Raw genomic sequence first — 13,766 nt, forward strand, 5'->3', positions numbered from 1 at the left:
GGTCTTGTCCTTTATTATTAGTATCAGTGCCCTTCTAGATTCTGGAGAGTGGCCTACAGAGGCCACTGGAGAACAGCTACAAGATAAAGGCCTTAAAGGTAGCTCAGCCCGAACAGAACCCACATTGATTTTATAAGTGCTTTCAATACAACCAGCCCCCGTAAGACATGTCTGGTATGCGATTTATACCTCTTTTCACGTTTGCTTTATATGCTCAACAGTGATAATAAGAAAAGGAAGCTAGCTAATCTCTCATAGCCTCATACCTCTGAGTGTATTTAGGTCTAGCATAAACATGCCTATGTAGTGAGTGGCCTTGTGTAGACTGTTTTATATATTTACCATAACACCATTCTGTATGAATATCTCATACGGAATTCTGTATGAATCACTAGATGATAACAGCTGTAGAAACACACAAATGTGGCTGATGCACCAGACATTTATTGAAGGAATGTGTTCATTTTGTTTGGGCTCAAATGTTCCTTTTAACTCAGACCTGCGGACTGATTTACACAGCAATGCATTTTTCATGGGCTTAATGCCCCCAAATAATGTAGCCTATGCCATTTGTGGGTTTGGTTGATTAATAGAAAATATTTATCTTAATAAGCCTACTGTGTTACTTGTTTATTTGATTCATTACTCAGGGTTGAAGTACATCATTCCATATATGTACTGGTCCCAAGGTTTAGACAGTCCCTTATACTTTCCTTTTAAATGGAGGTGCCTGAACAGTTTGCAGGCTACATCTTGTTCTGTGGTTCTTAGTGAGGATTTCAGAAAGTGTTGCATTGCTAGATAGAAGTTAAAAGAACTGCTCTCATCGCTACCATTCAGGTGTGAATGGCTCTCCCTGAAGCACAGTGAGACTCATTGTGCTCTGCCCTCGCTCTCCCCTCTCTTTGCCACAGTAGTCTATTGGCAGCTGCGCCATACATCACAGCCAATTGCCATAGGTTTTGTAAACATAACTCTTGGACAGGCATTGACCTTTCTCATGTGTGTGAGCTCCCATTTACCAGACGTGTGTGTATTTGGTCAACTTTTTTACCCTTTGTTCATAATCTTATTGACACAGTTAGATAGGAGACGCAAACACGGATGGAAGACATGCGCCATCGCTGTGAAATGAGTTACGGTGTTTTGATTCCGCGTTTAGAGGTGGAGTGCGTTGCCCCGACACCACCAACACTGCGGCCATTCGTAGCATACTAGAGTATTGCCGTTACATTCGATGCCCTCGATTATTAATTAGCAACATTGCCGCAGTTGATATCAATCTGAGTCACGGAATGGTCAGAAGGTTAGCCACGAATAACAGGGTCACAGCGAAGAGGTCCTGAGGTCCGCCAAGTGAGTCGAAGTGTTGCATTGACTGTTCTCGGCGCCTTGTGGGTGACGCGGTTAGTTGCTGCATTCTCAGCGACATATCTACCTCCCAATCAATCAGGTGAAAGTTACAGCACATTATGACTGGAAATATGGATGTGAATTAACACATGGTTGACCCAGAGATGGTTCATTGGTTGACCACATTGAACATTGGCAGGAATGAATGAAGGGCTTCCTTTTACGCACAGACTGCCATTGCCCTGCACTTCATATGGACACGTGTTATAGCGCAGTGACTATTCTTTTCACATTTATTTAGTAAAGAAAGGTAACACACCAAAACTATTTACATAGTATTTATAGGCCTATTCAGATGTAGTCACCATTGGTCATTTTAATTGGTGAATTCATCCATCATTCATCGACTGTAAATTATATGTTTCCAAAGATGACCAGTGTCATCACAACATCTCCAAAAAAATGACACAGCAATCTACAAAAGCAGGTTGTAGTATCACTGGACACGGCCAACTGAGCAGTCACAGATTAACCCCCAGAGGTCAGAAGAAGGCCCAGCATTTTCCCACACACAGTAGCAAAGCCCATCTAGCTCCCACATGTGTGGCTTTTGACAGCCACAAAGCCAGCATTGTCAGCATGCGTGAGGGAGGAGCAGCTAGCCGCAGGAGAGTATCGGCCAACAAATACACACAGGTGAATGGGAACTTGAATGTGCTGTAGCCATTGTCTGGAAGTGTGTGCTCTACCTGGGTGTGTGTAGTCACCTCAGGCTAGTACTGATATTGACCCCCCAGTCACCCTTTAATGGGAAGTATAGACGCCGCCCAGAACTGATAACGGCTCAGAGTGAAACGACTCGAATCAGCCCAACATGGAAATGGGCCTGAGTTGGGACGGAAGAGAACCAAGCTTCTATGCTTATAGGGTGGAGATCTCATGCAGATGAGCCAAAATGTGTTTGACTATACACTGTTGCATGGACTTTATCTGATCATAGCCATTTGGGATGGTTAATAATGTAATGTGTGCTATACAGGTTTTAGATATGGAAGGTACACAAAAGCATGGAGGTCCTGTTTATTTGGTCTGTCTTTCACAGCTGATGGCTTTCCTGTTCCTGTCCCCGTCAATGATCTCACACACACCCTCTCACCTCTGTCTCACCCTGTGATCAGACCTGTCCTGCGACTGGGACATACCTGGGAGGTAGCTGATAACGCCACTGACTCTCTTTGTGCTTCCCACACCTGGGCAAACCATCCCTGAGGAAAATTACGTTTAAGGCAGCACCTAGTTCCTTTGGCTAACACACACTTGCCAAGGACCGACAGGCCTATGGGATTGTCATACCATACCTTAGTATCTAACAGAGGAACACCTCACCAGGAACTGTCATCATTGGCTCATTAGTTTGTTGACGTATATCAATGCAGGAGATGACTCTGAGATATTGCAGGACATTAAAGTGCGAAATCAGTAAAGCCTTTTTAAAATGTAAAAAATCATTCAGAGTAGGCTACCATTCGTTTGGAACCATTTCAAAGGTCATGACCCAAAGATGACCTCAGGACATGTAAACTCTAAGAGAGCTTACAGAGGGCAAGGAGATAAGCATGAATAAACAGAACTACAGTCTGTCTCCTCAGAGAGTTTCTTGTGGAAGCGAATGCGTTTCCACACCACCCCTCCGATTCCAAGGAATCGCACAGGAAATGGGTTTAGAAAGCACTTCTCCCTGAAGAGTAATGGAGTGGGACTAGCTCAACTAAAACGGATCACAACAATAAAGGGCAAATAAGAAACAGTGAGCGTGGACATTTTAGTCTAGTCCAAACTGACCGAATGGATTGTTCTCCTTGCCCCCAAGCCGAGTGGGATGGGGCGGTGATTATATTTAAATTTGCTCTAATTGATCTGGAGGAGTACTTCTTGGCAAAGAACAAATAGATCATTACGTTTATTGGCCAGATAAAGCTGACCGATATTAATAAAGGCGGAAATGCACTTTGTGCTAAATTGACCTCAATTACATTGCCACCGAGACCATTAAAATGAACGCTTGTGTCAGTTTCAGAGCGATGCTGCCTTTAGCTTAATTATTATCTTTTCACGTCCTGGTTAAGTAATACGTTTTTCCAGCATTTGTTAACATAGGCCTAATCGAACGTCACTGTCACTGGGATCAAGTCTTAAAGGAGAATTCCGGTGTGATATTGACTTTAAATGTGTTGAAACATGATACCGAGTGTGAGCGATTGTCTCAGAGCTGATTTCGACCTGTCAGCTGTTCTCCGAAACCCGGCGGGAGCTTAGAAATAGTCAACCAGGTTTTTAACGTTTGTGCCTCGGGCATCGAACTGCCGTGCAAATAAATCACTGTTTTACACCATTAATGAGGCTCAAAGTAGCTCCACACTTTATTGGTAGACTTCTGAGGGCCCTGACATTTAAAACGAGACATCGAGAACTTTGAAAAAGCACTGGTTGTTTACTTACATGACTGTTTATTCAGGCAGTCACTTTCGAAAGTTTACCGGTCGCAGCCATCTTGAATTTAGTCACGTGACTGATTCATGACTAGTGCACGCATAGACATAGCGATTACGTGAACCAGTCACGAATCAGTCACGTGACTAGATTCAAGATGGCTGCTACCGCTAAACTTTCGAAAGTGACTGCCTGAATAAACAGTCATGTAAGTAAACAACCAGTGCTTTTTCAAAGTTCTCGATGTCTCGTTTTAAATGTCAGGGCCCTCAGAAGTCTACCAATAAAGTGTGGACCTACTTTGAGCCTCATTAATGGTGTAAAACAGTGATTTATTTGCACGGCAGTTCGATGCCCGAGGCACAAACGTTAAAAACCTGGTTGACTATTTCTAAGCTCCCGCCGGGTTTCGGAGAACAGCTGACAGGTCGAGATCAGCTCTGAGACAATCGCTCACACTCGGTATCATATTTCAACACACTTTAAGTCAATATCACACCGGAATTCTCCTTTAAGCCACTCAGGCCTAATAGGTAGCCAAAACATATAGGCTACTGAACACCGTGCCATAAGCGCCATGACGCAAAATGATAGCCCATTTGGCCATGTCCATTCTCTACGAGTCTATCATCCTTATTTGCAATGCCTTTCAAATACTTCATTCACTGTTACCCTTTTTATTAATTTAAAAGCATTTTATTTTTAGGGTATTTTTTTAAAGGTAGGCTATATGTGTGTTAATTGGAGAAAATCAATGTGAATTTTGAAGGATACAGTTATTCAGTTCTTTAGTGAACGTCTGCGATCAGTGACTTGCAGCAAATAAAAATGCGTGCGACGGCTGCCTGCATCAGGCAAAGATTGATGAGACTGCATCCGAGGTTTATTAATGCGAGCCCATTGCTGTCTTCGTGTGAAATGTTTCTGCCGGTCCTCAGCGGAGTTGTGTTTGCTCTCTGCTCACATTTGCACGGATTCGACAACGCTATAAACAGCGGTTCCCATGACCCGAATCCATTGACACCGTTTAAACGCAGGCAAAGTGATGACACCATCTTAATCATTTGCTCACATTTATCTGTGATTACCTTTTGAAACGGTTATTGTACTTTGCAAAAATAACATAAAATGTGCACAAAGGCATAGGCTACGTAACTGTATAAAGCATATCACTGTGTGTGCACACACAGGAGTCATAATTACGCATGTGGTTCATCATAGGCTACTCAAGGAGTCAAAGTTTCCTACGTTAGTTGTTAGTTCAATTATCTGAAGAGTTTGTGCGGGCGATGACAAATTAAAAGTTTGAGCATTTTATAAAACAAATTTATTTATGTCTCCATCATGGGTAACTCTGAACAATAATTTACCATGCATGGCCATTTTTATAAATACATTATACAAAAATAAACACATTACATTTTCTCCACAGTAAACTGTTGGTGACATTACGGATGTAAACACCACAGTTTTCAAAAATGAATCCGAGGACGCAGTGGTTACCAAGTGTCAATATCTCCCATATGCTATTGACAATATTCATCGTGGTAAAATATGGCGGAATTGCTAACCGTCCCAGTACAGAGATTTGTTATTACTTGGATTGATATTTTATGACTCCTATTTTGTTAAGGCTAACACATTTTACACAAGTAAACATGCTATGTACAAACAATGATGTGTTGTACCTCCATACCATCTCAGTGTCAGTTTGACATGTTATTGCACGACAGCGACAGGGTGACAGGCTCTGCAAAGTGCACAAGCCATACTTCTACCACAGTTGATGAACGCCACATGACATTTTCAAAACATTTTCCAGAGTATCTCAGTAAATTCTAAATGGCGTTTGTAGCTTGTTTAAACATGCAATGGCATTGTCCTTAGTGAAAAGAATGAGAGTTAAAACTCCTATGGCCTACTCAGTGGGCTCTCACGGGTGTGGGCTGGCGTCGCTGGCCTGAGCTCTCTCATCGTCCGACGAGCAGTCTGAAGAGTTGTAGAGGAAATTGTCTCCTTCCTCTTCGTCACTGTCCCTGAAGTCTCTTATTCTGTTGCTTTTAGAGCCAACCTTTTGATAATCCGTTTGCTCGAGTCCGTCGGATTTGTCCTGACCGCCCTTCGAGTTTTTCTTATTCTCGGCATCCTGCGCTGCCTGCTCCTTGGCCTTCTTACTGCGCTTCCATTTCATACGTCTGTTCTGGAACCATATTTTTACCTGTAAAATAGATAAGCCTACATTGAAAATCTCAAAGATTTGATATTGGCTATTCTTGGACAGTAAGTCGTTGTGAACAAATGGTTTAATATGCTACTAAAGCATACCATAACATGAAAGGTTTCAATATCATCCTAAAGGTGGTAACCTTGGCGTTTTACCTGAGTTTCTGTCAGCATCAAAGAAGTAGCCACTTCAAATCGCTTAGGTCGAGACAGGTATTTATTCAGTTTGAACTGATGCTCCAACTCCAGCAGTTGTTGGCTTGTGAACGCCGTCCTCGGTCTTCTGCACTTTCCCAGCAAATTAGACTGTGCTTGGGCTGAGAACACAATCAGTTGTTGGGTATATGTTATTAATATGAATTTGAAATGAGGGCAGGATCAGGCTAAATATGTATCATAACTCTGAATTGAAAAGATAGAAATCCAACAACTTGGAATCGGTGATAAAATAAATAAATAATTATTAATAATAAAAAACCTCCATGCGTTAAATGATCGCGTTATTAGCTTATTTGACAGACAACGTTTTTTCATGGCCGACTTGACACTATGGTTTACATGGGTCAGCTTATTCTTCTAAAGTTTATTCTCAGCCTACTTAATTCCAAAATTAGGGATCTTGTCACGAAAATATATAGAAATATATAGAAGTTCAAATGTAAAGGCTTGAACTTCTCAACAAACCTTTTTTGCTAAACTAAACAATTCAATGTGCCACACTTGCATGGTGGTCCATCATGTAGCCTTTACATCAGGGCTACTCAAAGTTACACGCATGCTGCATTTGCCACGGAAGGCCTGCTGAGGTGCAGAGGTTATATTTCTAATGTTTAGAAAAAGGGACTGCTGTTTGCCACCTAGTTCTGAACGAATTCGTTTCAGCCAAACGGAACAGAAAGCCAGTGTCTGGAGAGCAAACAGTTGGCGAGTTGTGGTTTTCGCACACCTCCGCCACTTTCCTTGTGTCCATTATCTGTCCATTTTAGTTCCCATCAGAAAACGATTCCCTGCTGCCTCTCTCTATGTTCACTGAAACGCCTGTTTTTCTTGGCAGTGTTTTTAAGCAGATGTAGTGAGTCTAACGATATGTTAAATCTCCTGCAAAGCTATACTACTTTGACATTGATTTGATGTTTAAACCACTCCATACAACATTAGAATGGCATTCATTTACAGCAGCAGATATGACCATGGCTAAAGCATAATTTCAGCACTGAACACACTGTTGGTATGAACATTGTTTATCATTTGGCAATTGAAGAAAAACGTGTTTCCCTTCATTATGAGAGGGAGTGCTTAAACGTGCGTAAACATGGATTACATAACATTACATTACCCTTTTCATAATTTCTGCTTCGAACACGACCATGAACAACCATTAACACTCACCGTTAAAATCGGGCATTTTCGGCAGCATCATGCCCGCTGTAGACACTCGAAGCCAGTGGTCGAGCTGAAATGTGCCTGCAGTGAGTTTGAGGGTGTCGTTAGGGTGATGGTGGTGGGAGGTATGTGGGTATGAGTAGGACAAGGCTGGATGCTGACCCAGCGCCGCTGCAGAGTAGTACATCGGGTGCCCATATAGTGCCTGCGGGGGTATAGAGCTACTCTGCGAGTGAAGTCCCATCATGCTAGAGTGTGAAGAGTTCAGAAAGCCCGGCTTTGGAATCAACCCGCAAGAAGAAATCCTCGGAGGAGAGGGACTCTCTGTCCGCAGAGACTCTGTGCTGGTGTTCAGATCGGAACCGTTGACGCTCCCGGACGATGAGAGAGAGGAGGAGGACATAGAGGTCACTAATGCTAGCGGTGATGTCTGTACTTTCGGCGGATCGACGGCCAAAAGCGCGTCGATGCGAAAGTTTTTGGATTTTTCCATCTGGTTCGTGGTCCAAGTAGATTGGAGACGCGTTAGTGCCTGCTCTTCAAGACTTGTCAGTTCGCTGTCGCGTTACTTCTTGAAGTTGAGCTGTCTGGTAAAATTCTGTCCCCTAACTCCCTTTGGCACATCGTGCGGTGATTGGTTGTTCCCCACACCAATGGAGCGCAGCCATTGGTTAACGCATGGAGTGTTTACAGTGCATTTTGCGGCCAGTTTGTTCAGCAAGCTGAGTGCTGATAGCCCAGGTCCCCCTTGATTCGAGGGGAATGGTAGTTTGCGTTTCAATTTCATTGCGCCATCCACTATAAGACTTCAACTGTACGCTTTCAAAGAACCAGAAAAGGAATTTGATTAGATAAGCTCAGGCCTGTGTCTTGAACGTAATAGGCAATACCCAAACGCATAAGCGGGCACATGTATATATATATATATATAATACGCAAAATTCCTCATGGTCTCATAACTATGATTGTAAAGTACACACGTGGAGATACCAGATTATTATCCTTATTAAATCAGAGTATAATCTTTATTTCTGCCCAGATGTCTTCTATTCAATTTGTAGCTGGCATTTTATACTAATGTAAACTCATGTGGTGAGGTACATCTCAGTACAATATTTTAGCTGTAATGGAATGAGGATAACATTTGAATTAAATAAATGGCTCTATAATATTATGTAACATGATATGCGTGCGGTAGATCACATTCGATCACTTACCTAATTAATGGTTTACACTTCAAATATTTTTTTAAAAAATTAGGGATAGTTATCTGTTATCAACCCTTTGTCACATCTGTCATGGATTGTTGTGGAACGTAGTCTACTATCTCTCCATAGGCCACCCACCTCGTGCGCGCAACCTTGGTCACCTGCACCTTTACGCGCGAGGGACGCACACAAGGGTACCTGTTTCCAAACTCCCGGGTGTACTTGAAATTACTTTCTGCGTCAAACAAAACAAAATAGGCCTATAATAATGCCTACAAATGTGAACTATATGAGTATGAACTATAAATACACGCCATGGTTTAGTGAATGTTTTTCTTTTCTAAATAAGTAGGCCTATACAGCTTAGTTACATTTAACTTTACGAAAAATAACACCAAACAAGTTGTATCTACTCAGCCAATTGTCTCATGTTGTGCAACTACAAATGTAAAATAGCTTATTCCAGAGGAGAAATAGAATAATTAATGATAATAATAATAATAGAATAATAATCTCAATTGGCGCAACTGAAAAAAAACTGAATAGGCCTAATCGGCAATTTTGTTGGCCTATTTATTGCGTCATGACATTAGCACAAACAGCCGACAACATATTTAGGGCTTGGATACTGTTAGCTATTGGATTAGTCTGAAGTCTGGCTAAAATTTAATCAAAGGGGAAAATTCCTATCAAAACTGTCTCTCTACGAAAGTCGGTTTGACCTATAGGGGTGCGCTATTATATAGTGGCCTTTAGGGAAATTTAGCTAATAGCTATCCTTATGCCAACCCAAAAAGGTTCACAATGTAAAAGTTGTAGTTGGGCTCTTGTCAGACGTGGTAGAAAACATGTCCTTTTAATCTTGATTTTTCGCAATAATAATTTCATGACAGTAGGCTATTACATGGACATGTAGCCTACTAAAATGGTTATTATTTTGTCTGTCCTGTCCTGTCGTTTTTTTTTTTGTTTTTTTTCGATAGACCTTAATGTTCGGTGGAATTCGTAATAATAAGTGTAAGCCTTGAAACTTGAGACGTTGATAATGAGCGTTAAATTGAATTCTTTCTCTGTCTATCTTTTTTCCCTCCCTGCAGTGCCTCTGGTGTAAAAATGGTATGCCGTTCAAGCAGTAGGCTGGAGTAGGGGAAATGTAGCGCTCTGTGCGTTTGGGGGGGCTGGGTCTCTCGCTCTAATCAGCCACTTTAAGCTAATGGAGGAAGAGGTCGGAACGAGAATTATTGACACCCTGTTGCCCTTAACCTGTCGCCCAATAAAGCGGATTAGTTTTCTTCAATTCATCAGCTAACCACTCTCTTGGGACGGGAATCAGACGTTTATTTGCTCATGGGAAATCAACAAGTCACGGGGTAGTTTTAACTAAGGGATCATGATTTAATTGGGAACCTGGATGATATCATGGCCGATTAAGAAATAATAGCAGAGTAGTCGGAGATTGATGATTGGTAGGCCCACCTCACCTGCTGATCAGCAAATCAGTGCATCGGGAGTATGGCTAAGGAAAAACAGAGAATAGGCTAAATTCATATGACGGCATTTAAAAAAATAAAATGTTACAGGAAAGGGTGAAATGCCCATAACTATATTTAAATGCATTTTTGAATATGATTTTTTTATATATATGAAATAAGGCTATTCTAACGCAATTGTTACTCGCTGTATTGTGTCGCAAACTCCTATTTCTCTATCTGTTATGTAGCCTAAGCTATTTAACCTATCAATGCTTTGTCCATTTTCTCAGTTTAATTTCATTAAGGGTCCTACATGAATATTTCTATTAAAGCACTGGTGAAATATGAAGCCATTTAGCATTGGCTCGCGCACCAATCACAGAGATTTATGGCTCTTTTTCATCCCATCCCGAGAGGGTAAAATTAATATTGCACCCTGAGATGGAAAAGGACCCTGGAACCCCGGTCCTTCCTGAAAGCTGTTCATTTGCTTGGTAATTACTTTCACAATTAACTAAAATACAAATCAAAATGACAAATCGAAATAGTTTATATATTAATTATCCTTGGTAAATGTGTTCATTATGAAAAGGCAATTTAAGGGGACCTACACTGTCTCTTTTATTGCAATAAATATATTCAATTAAATGGGCACAAATGGTCGCTGTCCTGAAATGTATAGGACTGCTTTTAAACACATTTGTGGCTCATAATCATTTTATCAATTTAATTTGTTGAGCCAGGCATTATCGAGGGAGTATTACTTCAAGTAAAGGACCTTGGGCGAAAGACTTTATTATTAAACGTCATTAGGGAAGATCAAATCCTATAACGATAACAGCTGCATATGAGTTTTGTAGACTTCTGGAACTGAATATGAAGCTAATTTCTTTAATGTCCACCCATAGGTCCCAGTGGACCTCTCAGACTTGTTAAAGATGTGTCATCAATTATATTTTGGGAAAGAAAAATATCAATAAAATCTTTAACGTCCTTTTAGGACTGCGATTGTTAAGAAAAAAATAAATAATTTTAAGCTACAAATAGTTGGCTAAGCCTAGAATAATACGATTTCTTTTCGTTGTTATAGGCTACTATTTGTTTGCCATCTGGGGTTATGCTATAATTGCGCACAATATGTTTCCCAGATGTTCATTGAAAGCATAAACATCTATATCCAAATTGAACCATAACAAATCTCCTCAAATTTACCCTTAAAGGAGATGACCCTGCGAATTTCGTCTCCCTGGCCTGAAGCAGTGATTGACGGCCTCTCTGTCTGTCAGTGTGATCTCCCAAAAGTCAGGTGTTCACATTGATTCATTGTATCCCTGTCAAAAGGGTACATAAGCAGACCTTACATCATTTATTAACCTGAGTACTTGAGGAAAAATTGTGCCTTACCAGTTGTATTTTTTTAGCTGAGCGAAGCATTGAATCTAATTTGACAAATGTAGCCTTGCATTAGTTGAATTAACATGAGCTGATGTTTCCCATATATTCAACAATAAGCAGGTTAGATATTGTACCCTCACTGAATAGACATATCCTCAAGCGGTGAAATCTGACATATTTTAAAAGAAGAAAGTAATTATTTGAAATACACTAACACTGATGGAAGTTGAATAAATTATGTTAATAAGAACATGGCAATCACACCTGAACTGTGCTCTGATTATTATTTCATGTATTTTGAGATTTGATCAAGGCTTTATTGGTCAACAGTTCCATGTTTAACCAACTGTTTAAACCATAGACTGTATACAGTCTATGGTTTAAACAGTTAACCATTTTCACTGATTTCTGGTGAGATGGCATGATTAATACAGCCTAGACACTTCCCTTTTCACAGGCACAATGCACTTCACTCAATATGAGACAGGTCTAACCACTGTGTATACAATGTCGCAATGCATGTCAAACAGGCATATCATATAGTCAAGTCACATTTCACAGATTTTATTGCTCATATCAAAAAAGCTTAACTCAATATATCCAGTGGCTACCCACCACATTCTTAAGATTGGAGGGGTTTGCTAAGTATACCATGGTATCCCGGAGACAATAAATTACTCTGATGCCTTTTTCCAGGAGCATTTTCCCTTCGCTTCCACGAAATGGATTGAATTAGATGAGCAACAGCTATGATTGCGTCATTTTTTCACGGTGCCGCCATGGAAGAGTGAAGATGTTCACTCACTGCCCTCTCCAGTGCTTTGAACAGGCTTAAGAAGAATGCTAAACAATTAAAGGAGCACTGTTTTGGAAATGACACTGAAACAAATGCACTTTTGTCAAGCGTCATTTTTGAACCTTTTGAAAATGCATAAACAATTGGGTGAGTGATGAATTTGGTCTCTCGTGTTATTTGCATCTGTCAAGCGACATCATCAGAAGTGCTATATTGGCAACAACCAACAGCATTGATTTAATGGCTGTAATTGCATTTGGCCTAGGAATTTATTATTCTAGAATATTATTGTGCCCTCAACTAAGTGTTGCTACACAGTCAAACTTTTTAAATGGATGTGACTTCTAAATGGAGACAAAAGACTCCACTTAGTAAAGTGAAACTTTGTGAAACTTTGGAAAGGGCTTCCCAAATCTGTCCTGTATATACATATCTAGTCTAAAGTCTAAACATCCTTAAAAGACATTAGGTAAATATATTAAAGCATGGATTGAACATTGAGAAATTAATACTGGCAATGAGTTATAGTGAGCAATTGCATATATAAAATGACGCAAATTAGTGACCTTTTTGGGAGTCTATCAGTATGGATGACGTGAGGCAAGGCTTTTCCCCCTTAAGTATCTCCAGGAGAATACCTGGAGCAACTCATCATCCTTTTTCAAACCTAAAAGGAAGGATGAGATCAATCAATGGCCCATAAGTCACATTCATTGAATTGTAATGATATAGATTTCTGAACTTCACAGAGACATTCATGCGAGGAGGACTGGTTGTGACACCAACAATGTTTTCCAAAGGGCATAACTTTTGACCCTATGTGAAGCCATTTAGACATTTGACCAATGTCTAAAATAAGACCATCACTCTAAAGACAAACTTTATGGATGTTTACATTTCACAGCCATTCATCTCATTCCATATATCAAGGCTAGATAAAAATCGGTACGATTATTTAGAAGGCAGGAGATAAAGTAACTGACAGACAGACGACGGTCACTTTGTTGCTGATATAATGCCCAATGTTTCCAAGCGGCGAGCAACACTACAGCTGATTACAAACCAGGAAGTACTTCTCAAGTCTTTCCAGCCAGTAGTATTTTACCGGAAGTCTTCATATCCAATCGGTGATCAGGGTTGTCAGGAAGGCGGGCCTCCTGTGTTGTATCTAGAAAAAACGCTGAAAGAAAGAAACAGTCGTTTTCCTCTTTCGTTTTCACTAGCTAGCTGCCTAGTTAGAGGATCTCTATCGGTTGATCCTTCTCTAAACACAGGTAAAATTGTTTACATTATATTCACATAAATAAGAACTTTGTCTCTTTAATAGGATTGTGTATTAATATCGCTCAACGATAGACATCGTTGAGCAAAGAACAACCTGCCCCCTGTGAAGTTACTTAGCTAGCCAACAAGCTACCTAGGATTGCTATATAGCTAGCCATAAAG

At 40.5% G+C, this 13,766-nt stretch overlaps 2 protein-coding genes across 2 annotated transcripts in view; one reads left to right on the forward strand and one right to left on the reverse strand.

The window, feature by feature from the left end:
* Positions 1–5,776: 5,776 nt before the first annotated feature.
* mnx1 (motor neuron and pancreas homeobox 1) lies at positions 5,777–7,942 on the reverse strand. The gene is made up of 3 exons (XM_062521803.1): positions 7,456–7,942; positions 6,223–6,383; positions 5,777–6,061 (listed from the first exon to the last, which is right to left on the reverse strand). Exons 1-3 carry the CDS (start codon positions 7,940–7,942, stop codon positions 5,777–5,779), a joined length of 933 nt encoding a protein of 310 aa, XP_062377787.1.
* A 5,528-nt stretch (positions 7,943–13,470) lies between these two features.
* Positions 13,471–13,766, forward strand: part of ube3c (ubiquitin protein ligase E3C) — a 37,777-nt gene continuing 37,481 nt past the window's right edge. The window contains exon 1 of the mRNA XM_062520962.1: positions 13,471–13,594. The gene's annotated coding sequence lies outside the window, so the exon portion shown is untranslated. The remainder of the gene's footprint in view (positions 13,595–13,766) is intronic.

The sequence above is a fragment of the Sardina pilchardus genome, chromosome 19 (genome assembly GCF_963854185.1).
Source record: "Sardina pilchardus chromosome 19, fSarPil1.1, whole genome shotgun sequence".
Taxonomy (NCBI): Eukaryota; Metazoa; Chordata; class Actinopteri; order Clupeiformes; family Clupeidae; genus Sardina; species Sardina pilchardus.